This window comes from Euprymna scolopes, chromosome 9 (genome assembly GCF_053919585.1).
Source record: "Euprymna scolopes isolate OS-2025 chromosome 9, ASM5391958v1, whole genome shotgun sequence".
Taxonomy (NCBI): Eukaryota; Metazoa; Mollusca; class Cephalopoda; order Sepiida; family Sepiolidae; genus Euprymna; species Euprymna scolopes.
This window is the reverse complement of record NC_136490.1, coordinates 149,272,105-149,296,604: the sequence shown is the minus strand read 5'-3', so window position 1 is coordinate 149,296,604 and position 24,500 is coordinate 149,272,105. Positions and strand designations below refer to the sequence as shown.

The 24,500-nt window shown below is 35.6% G+C and overlaps 1 protein-coding gene across 1 annotated transcript in view; it reads left to right on the top strand.

The window, feature by feature from the left end:
• The window catches only part of LOC145284900 (chymotrypsin-like elastase family member 1), a 102,599-nt gene extending 86,442 nt beyond the window's left edge, over window positions 1–16,157 (top strand). The window contains exon 7 of the mRNA XM_080133976.1: window positions 15,898–16,157. Within this exon, the coding sequence (XP_079990102.1) occupies window positions 15,898–16,068 (171 nt within the window). The 3' untranslated portion in view covers window positions 16,069–16,157. The remainder of the gene's footprint in view (window positions 1–15,897) is intronic.
• The last annotated feature ends 8,343 nt before the right edge of the window (window positions 16,158–24,500 follow it).

Below are 24,500 nucleotides of genomic sequence, written 5' to 3'. Positions count from 1 at the left end.
TAAGAATCCTTATTTCTTATATCGTATTAAACCACTCTATTAATGTGTTCGGCTGAGAATTGAACAAACCTTCTAGAAACGATGTATTATTTTATCGAATAGAGATATCTGGTAAACGAACCACTCATCAATATCTCTACTATTATATAAAAGGAACTTTGTCTGCATGTGTCTGTGTGTATATGAATTAGTTCCTTATGGACTCGAAAACTGCTGGGCCGAATTTTATGAAATTTCACACGAAGGTACATCATTTGTCTGGCAGAGTTCTTAGATATTCTTTTTTATCGGAATGTCTCAGAATTATTTCGATTATCGATATTTATCAATGAAAGAAGGAACAGGCAATTTTGAACAAAGTTAACACCTTACACAGCCTAACATCACAAGTGTATTTGAGAAGTTTTATTGTAATACAAGCCAAAAGACCTGACATATAAAATCGACAGGAGACTCTTTGATATGACAGGGCCGCGTTCGAAATTAATGTTTCTGATTAAAGCGCAATTAAAGCATGATATTTGACTTTTACATTCCAAAGTTTAATTCAAATTATTATATATAAAAATTAATTTATTAAAATCAAGAGTACGTTCTCTACAGTGTAATGTAGACTACAATGTATGATAGACTAAGTCACTACTGGGAGGCACATGAAGTTTCTTCCCGGTGCACCGCGATAGGTCCCCAACTAGAGCAGGCAATCAATCGATTTGATTTAAAAATGAGCGATTTCACCGATTTCTATAACAATACAAATATAGGTGCTTCAAACAATTGATCATCATTCAATCTCGAGCAACGTCAGGTCTTCCTACTAGTTACAAAATAAATCATCATATTTTTAATAACTTCCTTGATATATGTGTCTGTGGAAAAATTCGTAATGAGTACGAATATTGCCTCAAAAAAACGCCCACGTATTCACGTGTCTTGTACGGTTCGGTTGCTGAATGATAGAAGATATAATAGTAACGCCCAGGTGATTTTGCCTTCATGGTCGCGCGAATTAAAGTAAAAAATCGCCCAATTCTTTCCGATCGTATGCAAATCAGACGATCTTGTGCAGTATATCAGCCAGCCGTGTCAAGAACGGGGAAGTTCGTGTTTGAGGAAGGCGAGCGCTATACACGTGCTACATTGAAGCGTGACGTTTTGTTGGAAGTTGAATGAAAAGTATGAAGAGGTGGTGCGAATTGCACCTGCCAATTTCTAGCGTTGGTTTTTGATCAGACTAAGGCAGAATATAGGAATCACGCACGTCCTCGTCAGTTTTTCCTAGGGGTCGGAGAGAAAAAAATATACTACCTTTTTCTCTTTATTTTCGAATTGAATCTGATTCTGTTATTTTATCTCTACAGCAGTTCTTTTTGTGCTTATATACTATTGGATATTATGTTCATATATTTCGACATGGAATTTAAGAATGGTTTAGAAGTTATTATATAGAAATTACATTTTAAGAGAGAGTTGCAGTTGTAACAGAGCGCATATGAGCGCGCATGAAAACAGCAGCAGAAGAAAAAGAATGTTGGCAAGCGATTGTATTAACAGCAACAGGGGTAGCGTTTGAACGCGATGACAAATTGGAAAGTGTACTTGGGCTTCCATCTGAATCAAAAGAAAAAGAGGACACTCCAAAAAGTCGGACCCGAAAGAGTAACATGAAGACGTGAATGGGCTGACTGTGGCTAGCATGCGGTCGAAAGGAGTGCGGTCGAAAAAGATGGACGTAAAGAAATGGCTGTCTGCGACCAACGTGTAGTGGAGCAGAAGCAAGAGACTTTTAAGCTGGTGTCGAAACGGAGAAAAAGAAAAAAAAACGGTAATAAACGACTTGAGTTAATAAAAAAAGAAGGAAAGCAGAGTCGGATTTATTTATTTTTCTTTTTTTTTGTTCCTTTTTGATGTAGCCGGGCGGCGTGGTGGTGCGAGATATGTTTGAACAGTTCCAGCGTAACGGCCACGTTACACAGTCATATATAAATTTTAAAGAGAAAAAAATGATTGTGTGCGTTAACTTACAAAAAAACAACAACAAAAAACGTTGAATTGTTTTTCGTTAAAGTTTATAAAGTCACTCCTATACATATCAGTTAGTGTGTTGTGATGCACCAAAAGTAATTTTGAACACCCTTCAGTTTAGTTAGGAGATCTGATAGGCAAATGGTGAAGCACTTCAACACATTTCCAGTAACTTCTGCAGCTGCCTTGGCTCTGACTGTATTGGTTTGCCTTTCTGTCGGACTTTGTCTATAACGCCGAGAGGGAGACCCTGGTAACTGGGCAAACTCATGTCTTCTTACGAGGGGCGTGCAATAAGTAATGCCACTGACCCACTTCCCATAGCAGTAGAGCAACGAAACTTGGCACAGTTATTAGTCTTTCTCTACATAGGAACCACTCAGAGTTATGCATTCCTCCCATCGTTTGATGCAACTCTGTAGACCGTTTTTGTAGAACACCCCAGGTAGTCCTCTAACCACGACGTGACTTCAGAAATCAAGGCTGCACCATCTGGGGAATGCTTTCCTTTCAAAAACAACTTCATGGCTGGGAAGAGGTGAGAGTCAGAGGGTGCAAGGCCAGGACAGTAGAGAGGATGGGGAAGGATTTCATAACCACACGCCCGTGCTTCTGATCTGGCGACGTGCGAGTTGTGGACCGGAGCGTTGTCCTGCAGGAGGAGGGTACCTTTGCTGATCATGCCCTGCTTCTTGATTTTCATAGCTCACCTTCATTTCCTCAAAAGTGAAGCATAATAAGCTTCTGTAATTGTGGTATCCTTTGCCAGGAAATCTGTCATCACTACTCCGTCCTGGTCCCAGAAGACTGTGAGCATGACCTTGCCAACGGAGGGCAGCACCCTTGTCTTCTTTGGAGGTGGTGAGTCCAAGTGCTTCCACTGCATTGACTGGGCTTTGGTCTCTGAATCATAGTGACGGACCCAGGTTTCATCCTGTGTAATCAGTCTTTTGAAAAAACTTTTACTCATCTTCTTGGCACATCTCCAAATTCATCCTTGGGCACTCGACGCGTTCTCACTTCTGGAATGGTGTGAGAAACCTGGGAATCCATCTGGCAGACAACTTATGCATATGTAGATGGTCATAAATGATAGTTTCCACAGACCCTGTACTAATCTTCACATATTGGGCTATTTGGCGAATAGTAATACGCCGATCTTCCAAAATGGCAGCCTCAACTTGACGGACAGATGCCTCATCAATGGCAGAAGGGGGCGACCAGGTCTGGGAGCTATTTCCACAGACTTGCGGCCATGTTTGAATTCACGATGCCAGCGTTTTACAAGGTCATATGATGGGGCATTATCACCATAAGTTGCTTTCATTTCATCAAAAGTCTCCTGTGGTGTGCATCCTTTTAAAATACAAAAACCGGATCACTGCTCGACATTCAACAGGCTCCATTTCACACCTGACTAAGTTCAAACACCTGTAAAACAGAAACCACAATTAGTTCAGAGCTGTAATTTGCCACATAAACCGTAGAGATATAAATCATAGCACTTGCAAAATTTCAGCTAGGTCAACAACTGGAAGTGGGTCAGGGGCATTGCTTATTGCACGCCCCTCGTATCACCTGGCCAGACCTGCATTCAAAGAGGCAACTCCAGCTTCGACTGTATATGCACAGCAGACGTTGCAGTGCACCAGACTAGATGCATAACACTATTGTCTAACGAGACAGAAGATTTCCATTATCATCCTGAGTTGAAAAATAAACACACTCTTAGATTTTATAGATGTTATTTCCATAAGCATATACCCCTAGCTTGCAAAAAAGATTTTACATATTCTATGCATTTGGAATTTAAGTAAATTGCCTTTTTTAGAAAGTAAGATATGAAATTATGAAATGCTTTTACATATATAAGTGAAACATATTGTATTTCAAATTAAGATTTCTTATATCTGAACATCGCCTGGCATCATGAGCAGATTCAATTATTTTGCGAGCGAAAAAAAAAAAACGCCTGAAATATTGTTTCAAGTATTTATTAATGAAATATGCGTTTATTTTATGTTTGCTGATTGTTTTTCTCCTACTAATAGTCTTGTCTTTAAGATACTTTTCTTTTCCTTTTGTTACGTTATCAAAATATATTTAGACATAATTATGTACAAATTACATTCCCAGATCAGTTGAAATAGGCAGTTGATCTAGAAGTTGATCTAGAAGAATTAAGTTATCGATTTGAGCAAAAAATAGCCTGTTTCGTTCAATCCTATTTAGACTCAGCTATTGCCGTTCAATCGTAGGCGTATCTCTTTTCTTCCCGAAATACTCATGCTGAGAAATCGACTAAGACTTCTTGTTTTTTTTCAGTATTAAATTTTTCTTAGTATTCATATATTAAATCCATTACTATTTCTTCTTTTCGTAAAATCTGTTCTCTCTATTGTTTTAAACACTTTCTCACACTTGAAGCTATTCTCTATCTCTACAAATCTACTATTAGACCATGTATAGAGTACTGTTATCACATTAAGATTGGTGAATTTCTTTCCCATTTTAGGGTTCTTGATAAAGTGAAGAAAGGCATCTGTAATTCGATTTGCCACAGCTTTAATTTTTCACTGCAGCATTTCTCTCACAGACGTGATGTTGCTAGTCCCAGGCGATAATAGTATTTATAAAAATAATTTACTGTCTTCTTCAGAATTGCAAGATCTATTCCCTGCTTCCTTTGTTTCAGCTCGTTTGATTCGTTCGTCCAGTGGTCTTCATCAATTCGCTGTTTTGATACATCATTGTAATAGAGCTTGTTATCTCTGTAACTTCTTTCCAAAAACTTCGATGACGTGGAAGTCCTTTTCTGTTTACTGTTTTCCTCCTATTATAATCTTAGTCTATTCGACACTAAAGTCAATAGGAATCTCATGTGTTTACGGTAATAATCTATCGTTCTTTTAATTCCTAACATCAAGTGGATACACGCCTTGTCTGGAGTGATTCTCATAAAAAATTCCAAAGTAATTAAATAACCACCAAAATAAGTTCATGTTATTCAAATAATTATTAAATATATTTTCAACACTTCTTAACGATCCTTTACTGGTGCAATATTAATTGGTTGACTGAACGATTATATTCTTTTTGACTTAATAGAATTAGCAAGGCATTTTCGCTTATAATTTAACCGAGCAGATTAATTATTAAAACGTTGTTTCGGACTCACACGAATGACTAAATTATCTAGCAACTTTAAAAAGTCACAGAAGTCTACTTGATAAACTTGATATCGATACTTTCGAAAAAACAGATTAAATCATATAAGAAGTATGGTGTGGTTTGCTTGAATCTTTGTTTAATGGATAAAAGGTGTTTTGATGACTTACAATCTGGAATGTACAGTCGTTATAAGCAGATAAATAAATAAATCAATCAATATGTTTTTATTTATTTACCTGAATGGTTTATTTTCCTTTCTTTTTTTAAACTGTGGATGGTATTTATTCCATAGGTCCTTTCGAATGTATAACTAATCGTCAATGGAGAAACATATCCGTTCCCCAGGCTGTAAGGTAAATAATAAATAATTCAATAATTTTTTTTATTATTTACGTATTTAGTTATCTGCTCATAACAACTGTACATTCCTGCATTGTAAGCCTCGCAAAAACACCTTTTAGATTAAAGCATGATTTCAAAATGAATAATTAAAAAAAATTATCAGTCATAATCTTAAAAGGTTTCTTCTAAACATAAAATTGAGATGAAATAATTCATATATCTTTAAATATATGATTGATATATCTTTAAATATATGATAGATATATCTTTAAATATATGATTGATGTATTTTTAAATATATGATTCATATATCTTTAAATATACGATTCATTATCTTTAAATATATGATTGATATATCAATCATATATTTTTAAATATATGATTGATATATCTTTAAATATACGATTCATTATCTTTAAATATATGATTGATATATCAATCATATATTTTTAAATATATGATTCATATATCTTTAAATATGTGATTGATATATCTTTAAATATACATGAATCATATATTTAAAGATATAGTACTCATATATTTAAAGATATACGAATCATATATTTAAAGATATATTTAAAGATATATGGAATATATATTTAAAGATATATGGAATACATATTTAAAGATATATGGAATATATATTTAAAGATATATGGAATATATATTTAAAGATATATGGAATACATATTTAAAGATATATTTCATATATTGGTAAACATGTAATTGTTCGTTAATCGTTATTGATGAAGATCACGAACATCACTGACGATGCTATGACTTGCGCGCAAATTTTTTTGTAGTAAGGGTTGCACAATCTCCAACCACACCTCCTGAATCGGCACTTTTATTCCAGTGGCAAGTAGAAAATTACGATGACTGGAAACAATGCTGAGATAAGCAGATAGCACATACAGCACCTGTTATTCCCAAATTATCACTCATCTGCTACTAGCCAAGCTCATTGTTGCTTAACTTCAGTGATATGACGAGAACTGGTGTGTCAACGTGATTGCGATATGTTGCATTTTTCATACTTCCATCCTGAATCATGTTCTTTTTACAATTTAACGAGACGTTATTGTGAGAGTTATTGTGATTTTGTTTATATGTACTGGCCACTCTGCTGCCAAACTCTATGAAATAGTATATTTTTTGACAGGAACTAGCTGAAAGAAGATATAGACTAGTCTTAGTGCTGCATAGTTGATGGACAACGCCGGAAAATATCGGATCCAGGCAAAACCAGATGTAAATCGGATTGCTGGCTTCAACCTTATATTCCGATCGAAAAATCGAGATCATAAAACAACTAAAAATATTTAATTTTGGATTAAAATTGCTGAAAATATTTCAAATTGAAGGTCAAAGAAAGAGAACAATTATATTAAGAGCAAGGAGTGTAGGGTGATGTAAATAATAATAAAAAAAAACAAGTAAAAATAAAGACAATGAGACAGAAGAGAGCAGAGCCAGCGACACATTTCTGCCGTGGCCTGATCGGCCCTCCAATACTGACTCGAAGTCTCTCACTTGGTAGATTATCATTCTGTAAAATAAATAAAACTTAGTTGATTAAACAAGTTGTTGTTGATTATAAAAAAAAACACGGTCGTCAGAGTGTGTACATTTTATAAAACTGCATCTATAAAATATAAACGGGATATAACATTAGAACGCAGTAACTCTAAAAATATCTTACTAACTTAAGTACTCAGATCTGAATGGATTTCCTGGATCATATTTTCTTAATGCGTACGGATTTGATATAAGAAGCAATCTAAAGCGGATATTCCTAACATGCGTCCATATAGTCTGCGCATTTATCGATGAAAATGATATTTCAAACTTAAGTGTGACATACCATCAAAAAGGCTATTTAAAATTTAAGCGTGACAAACAAAAATTTTATTAAAAATACAAGGGGGACAGACCAACAAATATGAATGCTATTTATACCTTAAGCGCGAGAGAGCAACAAAAATGTTATTTCAAATTTAAGCGTAACAGTCCATGAAAATGTTATTTAAAACTTATGCATGACAGACCAACAAAAATGCTGCTGATGTGCATCAGCCAGATTCTCCAATATAAAACAACATAGTGTTACCGATTGTTACATCGAAAAACTTTTCTCATGCCATTCTAAGCTTTACAAGAATAAAACTTTTCTCATGCCTTTCTAAGCTGCACAAGAATATAACTTTTCTCATGCCTTTCTAAGCTGCACAAGAATAAACCTCATTAAATTTGTTTAAATAAAACTGATGCAAACGTAAACACGAGTCTTAGTTGAAAGGACGCAATGAAAGGAAAATAAAGAATTTCGTTAAATATGGTAAAACATTCAAAGTCGCTACAAGGCGAAAGCCGATCACGAAAACTGAAAGAAGATCAATAAATATTTATTCGATCATGAAGCATGAATTATTGATTTGGACAACATAAAGTCGACTGATATAAATATGCTGAACTCACGTTTTCAATGAGTTTGATACTATCTACTCGTGGGGTATGTCGCTGTTGGCTTTTCTCGTGCTGAGAGGGAAGCGACGAACGAAGAAAAGATATGTATGTGTGTGTATGCGCGCGCGTGCGTGTGAAAGAGAGAGACTGAAAGAAAGCGAGAGCGAGAGCGAGAAAGGGAGAGGGGAGACAGGAAGAGATATAACGAATGGTTTCGGGTATTCAATTTTTATTACATATACGAGGTGCCTTCAATAAGTTTCCAGATTTTTTATACAGACATTTAAACTTGTCGTAGATTCTTGAAAAGTCAGTATGTTACTGCTATATATTTTATGAAATGACTTGACCAATTTTTATTTCTATTTTAGGTTTAACTGAATAGTTACAGCAGGAATTGGAATACATCCTACTAAAGTCTGATTGTCACAGCTGGTGACTTTCAAAAATGTAATCTGGACGTGAGGACAGCTTAGAAGAACGATATGCAGTAAAATTCTGTTTTAAACTTAGAAAAATGGCATAGAAACATATGGGATGCTTCAGACTGCTTTTGGGCCATCTTGCATGAAACGAGCATCAGTTTTTGAATAGCATAAGAGCTTCAAGGAAGGCAGGGAGTTTGTGAGGGATGATGAGGAATGTGGGAGGAGAAAGGAAGTCAGAACACCATAGTTAATTGGCTAAATAAAGAATTTCATGAATAAGTGCTGTCATGTGTCTGTAGAGACAATAAGTGCAGAGTTTGATGTCAGTGTGGGAACTGTCACACAGTTATTCATGAGGAACTGAAGATGCGAAAGATTTGCGCGAAGTCTGTCCTCAGGTTGCTCCATCCTTGTCACAGACTATTTGACAAATTTGACCTAGACAGTTCTTCATCCTCCCTATAGTCCAGATCTTGCTCCCTGTGGTTTTTCGTTATTCCCTAAGCTTAAGGAACACCTTAGAGACTGTCGTTATGAGACAATTGAGAAGATGCAAGAGGCTGCAACAAGGATCATAGACACCCTCACTCTAGAGAGCTTCCATAGGGCTTTCCAGAAGTTGTTGGAACGCTATAACAAGTGCATTGCAGCCAGAAGAGATTACTTCGAAGGGGGACTAGAGTTTCATGTGTACAATATCCATAAAAGTGCCCAGACGAACAAAGTCTGGAAACTTATTGAAGGCATTCCGTATATATTATTTATTGTATTTCACTGGCTTTGCAAACTCACCTTTTCTTTATTTAAAGACTTCTTACCTGGGACAAATAGGTTGCCCAACTTATAACCTGTTGGATAATCTAGAAAACTCGTTATATTTCTTTATAGTAATAGTGTAACGTTTTCCGAGAAGAAACACATGCTTTAGTTTCAATCGCAAGAGAAACTAAGAATAGAAAATAACTCCCACTCGCTTTTTGTTTGTAACAGCGACATTTATTCCTTCATCGTTATGACCCTGACGTCACCCACGTGATCTCGAACGTTATTTACGCCTCTAACGTGATCTTGAACGTCATTTCATTCCGTGCATCGCTTCTCTCCCGTAATCGTTCTCGTTCTCCTTTTTATGTTTTTTTTCCGGTGACGTCATTTCGCATGCATTTGCATATAGTGTGACACTGTTAAGGATATTCTCTTGATTCTTCTCTTGGGTCAGATAGCTGAAATTAAGAGACGACAATGATTTTGTCTGAAAAATATTTTATTAATGTCTTATCTAACTTTCACCACTTTAATCCATAATCTCATTTAAATTAAAAAAATAAATTACGTTCATACCCATTTTTCTTTATTATGAGTTTTTTCTCTAGCTGTACTCAAACTTTATATAATTTCGGTACAAGCAAAACGAAACAGAAAATCACTGAAAGGATAAGGGTCTACTTCACAAGATTTCCAGCTACGGTATAACTGGAAATGTTTTCTCAATCATTAAATCATTTCTCTCCGATAGGCTCATAAGAGTAGTGGTAGATGGACAAAAATCGGAGGCCTGCAATATAAATGCTGGAGTCCCTCAGGGGTCAATCCTGGGCCCAACTCTCTTCCTGATCTACATCAATGACCTCCCTAAACACATACTTAAATCATTCGTTGACATCTATGCTGATGACACGACCATCTACGGCAACACATCAAAGGCTGTAAATGACAAAGTTCTCTCTGATTCTCTCTCCTCTGATCTCGAGCGCGTGGTTCAGTAGGGGAAGATGTGGCTGGTTACCTTTAATGCATCCAAAACCAAACTCCTATCCTTACATCATCAATTCTCTGATCACCATCTGGCATCAATTGTGATGGATGGCTCTCGTCTGGGTGAGGCCCCGTGTTTTGCAAGCTTCTGGGTTTGACCTTTACTCCTGATCTGAAATGGAACACGTACATCAAGTCTGTTGCCAAGGTCGCTGGAAAGATGGTGGGATCCTTCTACCGCTCCAGAAGATATCTCACTACTGATGCAATTCTCTATCTATATAAAAGCCAAGTACGTCCAAGGATGGAATACTGTTGCCATATCTGGACAGGAGCTGCTAAAAACAGCCTATCCTGCCTTGACAGAGTACAAAATAGATTTCGTGGCTTAGTGGGGGATGCCCTTTTCTCTACCCTGCAACCTCTCTCCCACAGAAGAGACGTTGCGAGCCTATCCTTGTTTTATCGTTATTTCCATGGTAGGTGCTCGTCTGAACTCCAATCTCTGGTCCCCCCTCGCCAATCTTTCACGAAAAACACCCGTCTAGCTGAATCCACTGTGAAAAATTTCCCCCACTCTATATCTGTGCCTAAATCAAAACGCGGATTCCATGAACAAAGCTTCTTTCTTAGAACTGCACGCATGTGGAACTCTGTTCCGTGTGCCTGCTTCCCACCGGACTACAACTTGGATGTCTTCAAGTCCAATGTTAACAAATTCCTAATGAACCGCCCCCTTATGTAAACACTTCAAATCTCCACACTAACGTAATGTACTTGCAATAACCCTTATCCCTGAGTGGCTTCCGGGCCTTGATAAGTGGTGATCACTGTGTAAAAAAAAAAGAAAAAAAGTCAATTGTCTTTCAGCGAATCTTACGTTTCTTTTTACGAACTAGTTACAGTTTATCAAGGGCAAAAGCTATTCGAGAATTCGTATACATGATAAAAACTGATCTTAAATGGAACACGTACATCAAATCTGTTGCCAAGGCCGCTGGAAAAATGGTGGGATCTTTCTATCGATCCGGTAGATATCTCACTGCTGATGCAATTCTCTATCTATATAAGAGCCAGGTACGTCCAAGGATGGAATACTGTTGCCACATCTGGGCAGGAGCTGCTAGAAAGGACTTGGCCTGCCTTGATAGAGTTCAAAATAGACTTTGTAGCCTCGTAGGAGATGTCCTTTTCTCTTCCTTGCAACCTCTATCTCACAGAAGAGATGTTGCGAGTTTGTCTCTGATGTATCGTTATTTTCATGGAAAGTGTTCAACTGAGCTTCAATCTATGGTCCCCCCTCGCCAAACTTTCACAAGAAACACTCGTCTAGCTGTAAACACTATCAATATTTCCCCCCACTCTTTATCTGTGCCTGAACCTAAACGTAGATTCCATGAACAAAGCTTCTTTCTTAGAACTGCACGCCTGTGGAATTGTCTTCCGTTTTTCTGCTTTCCGGCTGACTACAATATGGTTGTCTTCAAGTCTAACGTAAACAAGTTTTTGATAAGCCGTTCCATATAAGTTAACAAATTTACCGAATTTCCATTACTAATGATTACTATATTGTCCAATTTCTACTGTACACTCTTTAACCCTTATCGTCAAGTGGCCTCTTGGCCTTGATAATGTGGTGATGCCTTTGTAAAAAAACAAAAAAAGACAAAAGAAAAACAAAAAAAAAAACACAATTAGAAATTTGAATAACTATGTCGGTTCAACGTGCATACGTGTATATAATTATAATGATAAAAACCCGTCAAATCACCAAAGTTAAGCGACATTCTGCTAGGTCAGTATTAAGATGAGAGACTGTTTGCGAATGCTAAATACTGTATAGAAGAACTCGGCTCGAATGACTTTACAAGATTGATGGTCAGCTATCGATTTGAAACCACAGCGAACACTCATGCCTCCTTCATTGTGATCTGCTTTCACGAGACACTGATTGACGATGACAAATATGTCAGTCAAACATTTAGTTTTTACTAGCAGAAAGACCCGACGTTATCAAGGATTGAATGAGGTCAAACGAACGTTTTACACTTTCAATATTTTTATTGTCATCGAAATCAGTGAAATCGCCCATTTTTCAATCAAATCGATTGATTTTCTGCTCTAGTCGAGGACCCAATGCAATGCACGAGAAGCTTCACGTGACTTTTCACGGTGACTTGCTTCGCAATACATTGTAGTATACATTGCACTGTTGAGAACCTACTGCTGATTTTATGACATGATTTTTAAACTTCAATTCAAGCCATTACATAAAAAAATCAAGTATCATGTTTCAGTTGTGCTCTAAACAGAAAAGTTCATTCCGAACTCGCCACTTTCTTAACAATGAACGTACTGTTGCTTTTATACAGCAGTCCTTTCTGCTTGTACGGTGATAAAACTTCTCAAATTCATTTGTGATGTTTGGCTGTATGAAAGTCTTTACTTTGATCAAAATGAAACTGTCTCTTTTTAATTAGAATTTTTCGATTATCAATTTTCGATTATCAATTTTTCGATAATTAGCGGAGGCATTCCGATATAAATCCGATCACGTCCCATCGAATTGATTATGTATACTTAGAAGCACTCACCACGTATTGAAACTGTAAATTCCAACATCCCAATCTACACGTAAATAGCTTACCTTTTATCAATCATTTATAATATGTATGTTGAATATTGTCTCTATAAAAAGGGTGGAATACTCGCCCAAACGCAATCTTAGAAATATAAAGTAATACATTTTATTGTGTAATTTAGTTTATATTTGTTGGTTTCGGATCCAATAAAAGTGATGAATCAAAATGGAGTCTTTTCACCACTAAACGTAACGCTTGGCTTTATTTTCTTTCCTCTCTTTTCTCATGCTTCTTTTCTTTCTTGTGTGCACGGCAAAGCTCACACTGGTATAGGGTTATCAGCCCTAAAGTTTTTCTCGACGCAATCATTTCATACTTTTTATTAGCTCAGCACTAATATATAAACATTTTAATGCCAGATTAGGATGATCTGAATCTCTGCCAGAAAGTACGAGGGGCGTCCCAAAAGTAATGCCTTCTATATTTTATCCTGACCGAATGCATCATAGGAGGTTGCAAATTGCATTGTTATGATGACTGAGTTTGTGCTTGCATGCCTAGAAAGTTTCATCTCTCTGTTGCAGATATTGATGGTGTGAGATTTAAGAAAGCAATCCTTGTCATAGAAGTGCATCCCGAACAGAAATGTCATTGAATTTCTGGCAAAAATTGTTTTGAGAGTGGTGGTAATTATGTAGAAAAATAAATTCGGAGCACAAAAAACAAAACAAAACAAAAAAAACAAACGCTTTTTTAATAGTACCACTCTCGTCTTCGTAGCTCTTCAGCTTTATGAGTCAAAATAGGAGGCTTTACATTCGGACTAAAACTCGTATAATACGTTGAAGAATAACTAATATGCCCGGAAACACCTCTTCAACTCATTTTGGCGTAAACGCACCTTGTTCATTCAGGAAGGCACATAAGTCACTTCGGCTTACAAAGAGCTCTTATATGCGAAGCTTGACATGTAGTCCATTTTGTAACATTATTTTTCATATAATTAATAAAGATTAGAATTTTATTTTGGTTCATATATTTTATTGCATAGTTTAAAGTACAATCATTTACAAAATATTCATATTTTATTTTAAAAATTCTAAAATGACATGCGCCACCCTCTACTACAATGTCATGGTGGAACATGATCATAACACGCTGCGATAAAGACAGCGACATGGCGCATCCAGTCTTCCTAATACATGAGCACTAAACTTCCGTTGTGTACAGTAAAAGATATCTTTTCATATTATTTAGTTTATCCTGCCCTTTATTTACATTAGCACATTAGTCACGTGGAACAACTTCCGTTTAGTTCATTGTTTATCAAACCTAAAATCTATGAGTAGATTTGACCTGTTTCGACCGTCAGGTCGTTTTTTCTTTTTTTTTTTTGTACGCAGTCTACTCTAATAATATGTAGTGACTCTGTTTTGGTTGTACGCCTTATGAATTGAACTAGGATAAAGAGAATTATTCTGGATATGAGAGAAAATCGGTTGATTTTCCATTGACAACCACTTTGTATTGGATTTGAACATTTAGGTTCATTGAAGGAGATAATATAATTATCAAATTGAATTATTTCCCGCTTTTTTCGATTGAAACAAAACTTTGCTAATTCGGAATGACACATCTTTGAAAATCGGTAGACGCGAAATATTTAGCCGAGTATTTTCATTGAACTGTTTGGTCGAATATCTATTAACTGAAATCAATTTAACCAAGCCTATAGAGGATTTGGCCCTTTTGTTCATGCCATCCGTCAGCTTCACAAAACTACATCAAGCGTGATCGGGCAATGGATACATTCACGGACGATGAAATCGCCAATTTCCAAAAACATTTTTCATCAATCGTATTCAAGAAACCACTAATTATATCTACATCACTAATCACTTTACAGCATGTCAACCATTTCAGGTTATGTAATATCAAATTTAGTCATTTCGGTAAAAACAAAGTGTTTCAGTTTCGTAATATTTTCAAATATTTATTTGTTGTTTAAATGATTGTGTAATTAATTTTGAGCATTATCGATCAAGCTCTAACTCCTGTCCCATCACTGAAATGTTGCATACCTCTGCTTGTTTTACAAGTAATTCAAGTACTTTGTGTCCCCCTTGGTGTACATGCTATACACTGACCTGGTAAGCAGCAAAATCCCACCCTTCACTGTTGACGTACAAAGATGCAGGTCAGCCTTATACTTTAATAATTTATTCCCTCGAACTGTTAAACTTTGGAATTCCTTCCTGTTTGCTCTTGCCTGATTGTACAAACCTGTTCTCAGCCAGTTAAGTAGATATCTCATTGAAAATTTAAAACTCATATTTGCTGGACGCTATTGTTTTTTAATGCCCCCCCCCCAAAAAAAAAACAACTATTTTTTTTTTTGCATTATTCAGAGAAATATTAGCTTCTTTTAAACATGTTTTTTGACCAAATATATTTCTCATTCCGTTGAATTTCGACGGATAACACTAATAACTACAATATTTAAAAAAATAAATATCAACAATAATACATATATAGATAACTTTATGTTATTAGTATAATATTTATAAACAGATGTTAAAAATAATATATATATATATATATATATATGAATTAGTGTTGGGATGATTATTTGCAACCAGGAGACGAAAAAATCGGAACTTAATATGGTATCGGAATCAGAAAAATTTGAACCTAATGTCTAATGCTAAAAACGATTTTTTCATTCGGTTGATTTCGTTCATTTTCGTTTAAAACTTTATTTTCATTTGCTGCAGTATTTGGATCATTAATGATAAAATGATAAATTAAAACCTATATATCCTTACACGGGTGTATTTTTACGTTTGCGAAAATATATGCGCGTATAGAATGCCATTTCACGGTTACTCGGAAGTAAAAGCCTAAGTACAAGAAATCCATAGTTAAATATTTTGTTTTTTAAAGAATCGGAATCAGACTCGGTTATTGTATCGTAATCAAGAATTAAGAACAGAATCAGTAATTGTATCGGAATCAAGAAAAATGTTGTAAATGTCCTATCACTAATATATATATATATATATATATATATATATATATATATATATATATATATATAGTGAATGCAATTATATTTTTATTTATTGCAGGGTGACAGTGGTGGTCCTCTTATGTGCACAATGAATGGTAGACAAATACTGGTTGGTGTCGCTTCCTACTGTAGCAAGGAAGACCCCTATAACCACCCGAACGTCTTCACGCGAGTGGAGTCTTATACAGATTGGATCATGGCGACAATGCAATCGCTATATCCATTGTAAGAAAATGGGTCAGCCCCAAAGAGCCGAAGTTAGAGTTCTATGAAGCCTTCTTAGTGTTTGTAGCAAATAAATGATATGAACTCTGAGAATGGGGTGTTATGTTATTGTTTTTTTCATTTTTAAGACTATTCTCCACACGTAACAGAGCGCGGACGCGCGTATGGTGGCTTGATGCAAATGTCGAACCGCATGCGAAGTGAAATCACGTAAAGTAAAGAGGAAAATGCTATAAAGAAACGTGCAAAGGCCGACGAGCATGTTAGAGAAGACGATTACGTTAGAGACATAAATGACGCCAGAGCCGTAACGAAAAGTCACGTGTGGAGAAGAAAAGGTATTTTCTTAAAACTTGAAACAGCAAATTAATTCCTATTTTTCGTCTCCTTTGCGCTTGAGTCTGCAACGTGTTGGGTCTACGTGTGTAAAGTGTGACACTCATACCTGCTATTTATTTCTCGAATATGTATCACGCGATAAGCAATGATTATTATTGGCTTCCTTAGTGCATAACCCAAGCATGTTAAACTCGGCTTCCTGTAAAGGTCAAATATGTCACTCTGTGTTGTCATAAGGCCCACAATTTTACCTGCCACAATTCGAATTTAGATTCCGATCCGTCAAAGAAAAGACGGTGGCTGGGCGCATAACCTGTTAAGTTTTGAGACATTTGTGTTGAACAAAGATGGCGGCGTAGTTCAGATAAATGATATAGTCTTGAAAAAAGGCGATGCTAAAATATATCTAAAAAATAACAAAGGCGAAATCTATAACTGTATTCTAAAGAATGCTCTGTTCATACCTACATTTAAGCAAGACATATTTTCCGCGCAGGCTGCAATTAAACAAGGCGCGAATATACAATTTGGCCAAAATAAATCAAAATTGACATACCCCAATGGAACTGTATTTGACATTAAAGAAAATGTCCGACTATATTATTTAAAAAGTATGGTTCCCTCAAAAACTGCCTGTCACGACTTGGAAACCTGGCATAAAATTCTAGGACACTGCAATACAGCTGATATTAAAAAATGACCAAATGTAGTCGAAGGCATGAAAATAATACCTTCGGACGATCTCCCAAATTGTGATGTGTTTGCACAGGGGAAAACGACAAAAGATATATAAGCCGAACGCTAGACAAAAAAGCTACGAAAATTCTCTCACTTGTGCATTGTGACTTAGCAGGTCTGATCAGCCCGATGGGGAGAAACAATCTAAGGTACGTTTTGAACTTTATTGATGATCTTTCCGGTTTAATTATGGTTTACTTTCTAAAACCAAATCCGACACTAGCCTCGCTACTAGGAAACATTTAGCTGATGTTGCCCCGTACGGTTCAGTAAAATGTATTCGCTCAGACAATGGGACTGAATTTACTAGTAAAGACTTTGAACTTCTATTAATTAACCACCGTACTAAACACGAGAAATCGGCGCCATACTCCCCCTTCCAAAATGGCACAGCTGAAAGGACATGGCGAACCCTTTTTGAGATGACAAGATGCCTACTTATCGAATCGAAATTAGCGCATAGTTTATGGACATACGCGTTAATGGCAGCAACATAATATCTCCGAACTTAAAAGGTTAACTACGCGACGGACCGCATTTGATTCTTGGTCGCCATCTTGGTTACTGATCTGAATTACGCCGCCATCTTTGTTCAATACAAATGCCTCAAAACTTAACACTCATACAATTATAAAACGTTTTATAAAAAATATTTTAGAATGCTGTTCTTTTAATTTACAGATATTTTATTTTATTTGAGGACACCACTTATCAAGGCCCAGATACCACTCTAGGCTAAAGGTCTAAGGCAGACGGTGAGAGTACACCGTACTAATAATTTTGGAACTTGTATAGGGTTTAATTACATAAGAGGACGACCCAACAAAAACTTATTTAGATCAGAATAAAAACGACCATGTTATAGTTAGCGAGGAGCAGCTCCAAGGTATTGTATTTCACAGACGGGCAGTTCTAAGAAAGAAACATGGAATAGTTTGATCCTATTTAAGAATGGAATTACAAACGTGAATGGGTTTAACAAATAATATATTAGTAATGAAATCCAATAGCGTGTTTTTGTTTCAATATAAAGAACATTTAAACTAATTATTTAATTCGGTGCTTCTGTATTTAAATAACGAAAAAAAAATATTGAATTGCAAGTAAAACAAATGATACCTACGTAATTGTCATGTAGCAAATCGTAACATATCCAAAAATCACAGAAAACCATAAGGAAGAAAATTAATTATTCCTGAAAAAGTTCCGAAAGGGTAAAAATACTGCGCTGTTTACACACTGAAGCGGACATATTGGGTCACGTGATATAAGCAAAGGGGAAGTAATCCAGTTGAAACACCATGCATAGTAGACAGAATTTATTCAGAAAACAAAAATAAACATTACAGATATACATAATTTGTGAATTTTTAAGAATTACTTTTTTTAACTGTTTGAATTTTTAATTATTTTTTTAATAGAAAATAACTGATCGAATTTTAGCATGAGATTTCCGAGAAATTGAAAACTTAATTATCTCTCTTATTAACTCTCCAATTCGAATCGGCAGATTTTGAAACCTAATCGCTAGATTTTACAAATTTTTTTTACATGAATAATTAATTATATACCTAATCGTTTCCCGTGATTTTTGGATATGCTACTATTTGCAACATTTGTTTCACTTGAAATTCAATATTTTTTCGTTATTTAAATATAAAAAGCCCATTTAATTCTATACGAATATAACAGCAACAAATTTAATGCACATAAAGTATAATAGTTCAAAATGGACAAATATTCAAACATTTGTCCATGTTTTGTTTCGAGGTATAGGACATCTTATTGTGGACAGTTTTCGGTATGTCATCCTGAAATTATTGTTCAGTGCCGACTTTTATTAGAGGTGATCAGTCAACTTACTTCTGTCAAAGGTTTTGACACGAATTATTGTAAATCTCTCTGGAGTTTTCACAATGCAACTGTCTGTAACTTCTTTGATAATTGATATAATGGCAGATCCTGACACCCCCTGAGAATGAATTACAGAATTTAAGATGCTAGAAAGTTATAACCAGACAGAGAGTAAGTTAGTATTGATACTACGACATTCAAGATACGTTCAAGTGTCAATATATATATTTGTTACATTGTACCATTGTACAATACACTTATTATTATCGTAATTTATTCTGCGTTGAGTCTCATTATTTTATACTGATTATTAGGTTGGTCCAAAAATAATGTCGTTTATATATATATATATATATATATATATATATATATATATATATTATTGTTAAAAACCAGGCATCTGTTTTGTTAATTGAAAATGAAGAGGCCGGAAATGTCAGACAATTTGGAAATGGAACCAGACCTATCTGGCCTCGAGGACACCTGTTTTCAGACGGGGACTTTCTGAATGATGGGTATTGACCCTCCCCCCCCCCCGGTCGTGTGAAGATGATTTCATTTCGGTCTCAGATTTCAAAAACTATTGCGGAATTGCACACACGCAATTCGGACTTTCACCAGATACGGAGCTTGCTCTGATTGGTTAATAACTGAACGTGTATATATGTTTAAAGAACTGCATGAAAGCTTGGCCTTTTGCTTTCAGAAAAAATTCTACACAGAAGCGTCTAGAATTCAATGTGGAGGTCTCCCGGACGACTAGACATCACGAGCCACAGTTCCGAAAGAAGTCAGAGGTCAGTTGCTTGACCTGAGTACGGGAGTCCGACCACAGTCTATTATACAGTGTGCGTTTGTATGTTCAGCTAAAAAAAACAAAAACAAAACAAAAAACAAAGATCTCAAAATTTTGAATATTCTTGACCAATGTTGCTGGCTAAAAATATTTAAAAGCTAGAAAAATACTCATTCTCTGGTAGTTTACTAGACCAGATTTCGTCAGTGTTATTATCTATTAATTTGGCAAGTAAATGTCGACTCATTACTCGAGGAATCTACTATATAAAGGATAGTGATAGTTGCATGTCAATGTCTACGTTCACTTAGAGAGGAATAACGGGAACGAGGAAGGAGGAAAGAGAGAAAGGTAAAGAGATAATGTGATAGAAGTCTTAATCGAAGTAGATTACAATTTTCCCCCGGGCAAAATCGGACACCCTGCTAGTATGAAATAATCGATAAGAAAACATGTATTTTTTTGTACTACCGTTATCATCTTGAGTCTTATTCCCAAACGTTTCGGTGAGTGTAATCCTCGATATTCTTCAGATATATGATGTCGAACTCAGGAAGCAGCACGGCATTTTGAAAATAATCTTTTATTCAATCCAGGGTGATAGCATTATCTCGTTCTATCAGTAATGATTGAGAAGATATTTCACATAATTCTAAGTTGTATTCCTTGTATCGTCTGCACTGAGGTTTAGAACCTTTAACTTCAAGAGAAGGCCACTTATAACTGCATTACTAAGTACTCTATCCGTTATGCCACGGGCACATACATTTATTAAAGGAAATTAGATATTATAAGGATAATAAATTTTGCGAGCTAGAAGAGCCATTAAAACGGTACGCAATCATAGTGTTACTAAATATCAACACGTAATGTTTATTAATCCATTCCAAGAAACGTTGACAAAACATTTAAGTGAAATAATCTTACACCTTACAACAAACAATTCGAGCTTACATATTTATTAATAAAAATCAGACATTTTAGTTACGAAAAATCATAAAACATATGCACGACTTTTCTAGTTAACTGATTATTGGACAGCAACGACGATGACGTATTAACGATATTTGCATGTACCAATACGGAAAGAAGCCTTAGCAAAACAATAAAAAATAAGAAAATGAGTAGAAATAAAATAAAAAATAAAAACTGGATTTTGAATTTCGTTTCGTTCAGCCGGTATTATTTTTCTATGGGTTATTCACGTTAAATCAGACTTTCATGCCCCATAACTCAACAAACGAAGCAAACCGATTTTCCTGTACAGTTATTCCTTCAGGATTGATTATTCCAATCGTAAAATTCATCAAACAACGTATCAGCCATGCGCATGCGCAGTCGTTATAATGCATTCCGGTTTAATGTTATTTTTTGGAGTATCACAAAAAAAAAAAAAAAGAAGCCGGCATATTGTCGTTATTGTGTTATATTTAGTTGTTTGCATTAATTCACTCGATTTCGCATGATATTTTTTGTGTTGGAAGTATTTTACGCGTTGTTAGATTTGAAAAAAAGTCGTTTAACGGATGTATTTCGTGCATTACCAACAATCTTTAAACGATGATTGCGATATTTTAAAATATTATTTCACTTTTTTGCATAATAGTAAGATTGCTAATGAGCCGGGAGACCAGGGTTCAATCCTCGGTCGGGTCAAAAAAAGATTTAGAAATTGTTCTTGATAAACACTTAGCATTATAAGGTGTGTAGTAAGGAAAATGGAGTAATCCTGGGAATAGATTGGTGCTCCTCACTACACATCACTGTAGAAAATGGTTGGAAAGGAAATCATTGGGTGGCCCTAGACATTTTTTTTTATACACAGGCATCACCACATTATCAAGGCCAAGAGGCCACTTGACGATAAGGGTTAAAGAGTGTACAGTAGAAATTGGACAATATAGTAATCATTAGTAATGGAAATTCGGTAAATTTGTTAACTTATATGGAACGGCTTATCAAAAACTTGTTTACGTTAGACTTGAAGACAACCATATTGTAGTCAGCCGGAAAGCAGGAAAACGGAAGACAATTCCACAGGCGTGCAGTTCTAAGGAAGAAGCTTTGTTCATGGAATCTACGTTTAGGTTCAGGTACAGATAAAGAGTGGGAAAATTATTGATAGTGTTTTCAGCTAGACGAGTGTTTCTTGTGAAAGTTTGGCGAGGGAGGGCCATAGACTAAAGCTCAGTCGAACACTATCCATGAAAATAACGATACATCAGAGATACACTAGCAACATCTCTTCTGTGAGATAGAGGTTGCAGGGAAGAGAAAAGAACATCTCCTACGAGGCTACGAAGTCTATTTTGAACTCTATCAAGGCAGGATAAGTCCTTTCTAGCAGCTCCTGGCCAGATGTGACAACAGTATTCCATCCTTGGACGTACCTGGCTCTTATATAGATAGAGAATTGCATCAGCAGTGAGATATCTACTGGATCGATAGAAAGATACCACCATTTTTCCAGCGGCCTTGCCAACAGATTTGATGTAGTGTTCCATTTAAGGTCAGGAGTAACGGTCAAGCTCAGAAGCTTGTAAAAACTTGAGGCCTCCTGAAGACAATCATTTCAATTGATGCCAAATGTGGATCAGAATCTTGATGTAAAGAGAGAAGCTTGGTTTTAGATGCATTAAATATCAATTTTTAACTGTCCTAATCTCTCTTTCACACATAAACACACACATATATGATATTTTGTTAATGATTAGTTACAGATTAAAACTCTATTTAATACCAAATTATATAGCGCATCTACAGATCAAACATATTGATTAAGAATTACGCACACACACACGCACGCATATATATTCATGAATAAAACTAATAGAAAAGATCAGACATAGAGTTTCCAATTTGAAGTCAATAAATTTAGGAGTCAGAGTTAGTTTATAGACAGTTTCCAGTTTGAGAGAGTTGAAGACGGTTAGCGGTTCAGAGGGGCCCCAGAAGATCGGAGAGATCGAAGTCAGATTGAGAAGAGCTTTAGCAGGAGAGGAGATGGACTGATCAACCGACGAATAAGGTGCCTCGACATACAACTATCAAAAGTAATGCTTTGGAGTACACGCATTCAAAGAACAACTTATGAACAATCTACGGAGTTCTGTTTTCTTTTGTAATTTTGCGTTGTTATTTTTTATACTAGTAGTGCTCGTAACCTTGGTAGTCGCCAATGTGATAAGCAACAATACCGCTAGAACAAGAAGAATAGGAGGAGAAGAAAATCGCATCATACAAAAGCGTTGGCGATTGTCGCACGTGACATCACATATCGTTTGGCTTTGTTCGACTTTCTTTAATAACACATGCATAAACGTGTTACGTTGTTGGTCCCGGGCAACGCCGGAAAATAAAATAGTCGATTATTATTATAATTGTATTTTGTAAGTCTAATTGTAATGCCACCTAAACAGTATTTTAGAATGAAATATTCATAAACAATAATTAAGCATGTCAACCTAATATTAAATTTTATTCTGACAATTATGTTTTCACTTGGAAGGGGAATTTGGAATCAAGCAATCAGTTAGGAATTTTGGAATTCAATAACAAATGGATTATGTGAAACTATCAGGTGATAACGTAATAAATTAGAAAGATAGTTTCAGATATATACGTGGAATTTAGTAAGTTAGGGAGGACAGTCGAGTATCGGCCTTCGTCCAGGCGGAACATGAAATGAGATAATTCATTTAATACCAGATCTGGGGGGGCGCCAAGAGTTAGACAACAGTGAACTTGCAACCCGAAAGAATAATTGAAGAATAAAAGATTATGAAATCATCAACTTTGTCCACCATTTTAAGAAGAAAAAAAATGACATGATAGCAAAAGGTCTGCTGTTTATGTATATGTAAAACACCTCCACATAAAGATATGCTGTTTATGCATATGTAAAACACCTCCACATAAAGGTATCCTGTCAATTTATTTGATCGGACCCTATCTACTGTTCATAACTTTATGTGCATATGTATATATATCTTAAAAAGTTTAACTCATGTCCAAGTAACCTAATTTTAAATTTCAAGTGTTTCGACCCAAAATTGGTGGAGGAGTTTGGTAGAATCTGAAAAGGTCAACTCTTTAAACTTTGACCTCTTGGCAGCCATATTTTAGCCTAAAAACTGATTAAAAAGCTAGCTGTGTGTCTGAATATTCTTTATATAAAATTTCAAATGTTTAGACCTAACATTGGATGATATATATATATATATATATATATATATATATATATATATATATATATAAATGTTTAGAGGTACAGAATTTAAATAAAGTTTTAATTATAATGGGCGGAAGTCTCTCGAGAGCTCTTTCAGCTATCATCTCATCAGGAGAAAATCAGTAGCGTAAAAATAATACTATGTCGAAAGTAAAGAGTTCTGATGGGGAACTATTGAATGTGCCAAAAATTACGGGGACACTAAAATAAAGTTTATTAACGTTTAAAAAACGATTAAAATAATGGCACAACAAGGGGGAAAAATGAGAGAAAAGATTCACAGTTCCCCAAAGAGAAACAATGCGTTAGATGTTTCTTTCTGCCGGCACAAAGAAGGTTTCCGCACCGCAATAGAGACAGACTCCAAAATCTTTAAATGGTTTATGGAGTCCGCTCTATGTAGCACCTCGAACCATTCAATTTTATATCTATCGGCACAGCACGGGTTGTCAACCAAATGCTGGCCAATAGCAGAATC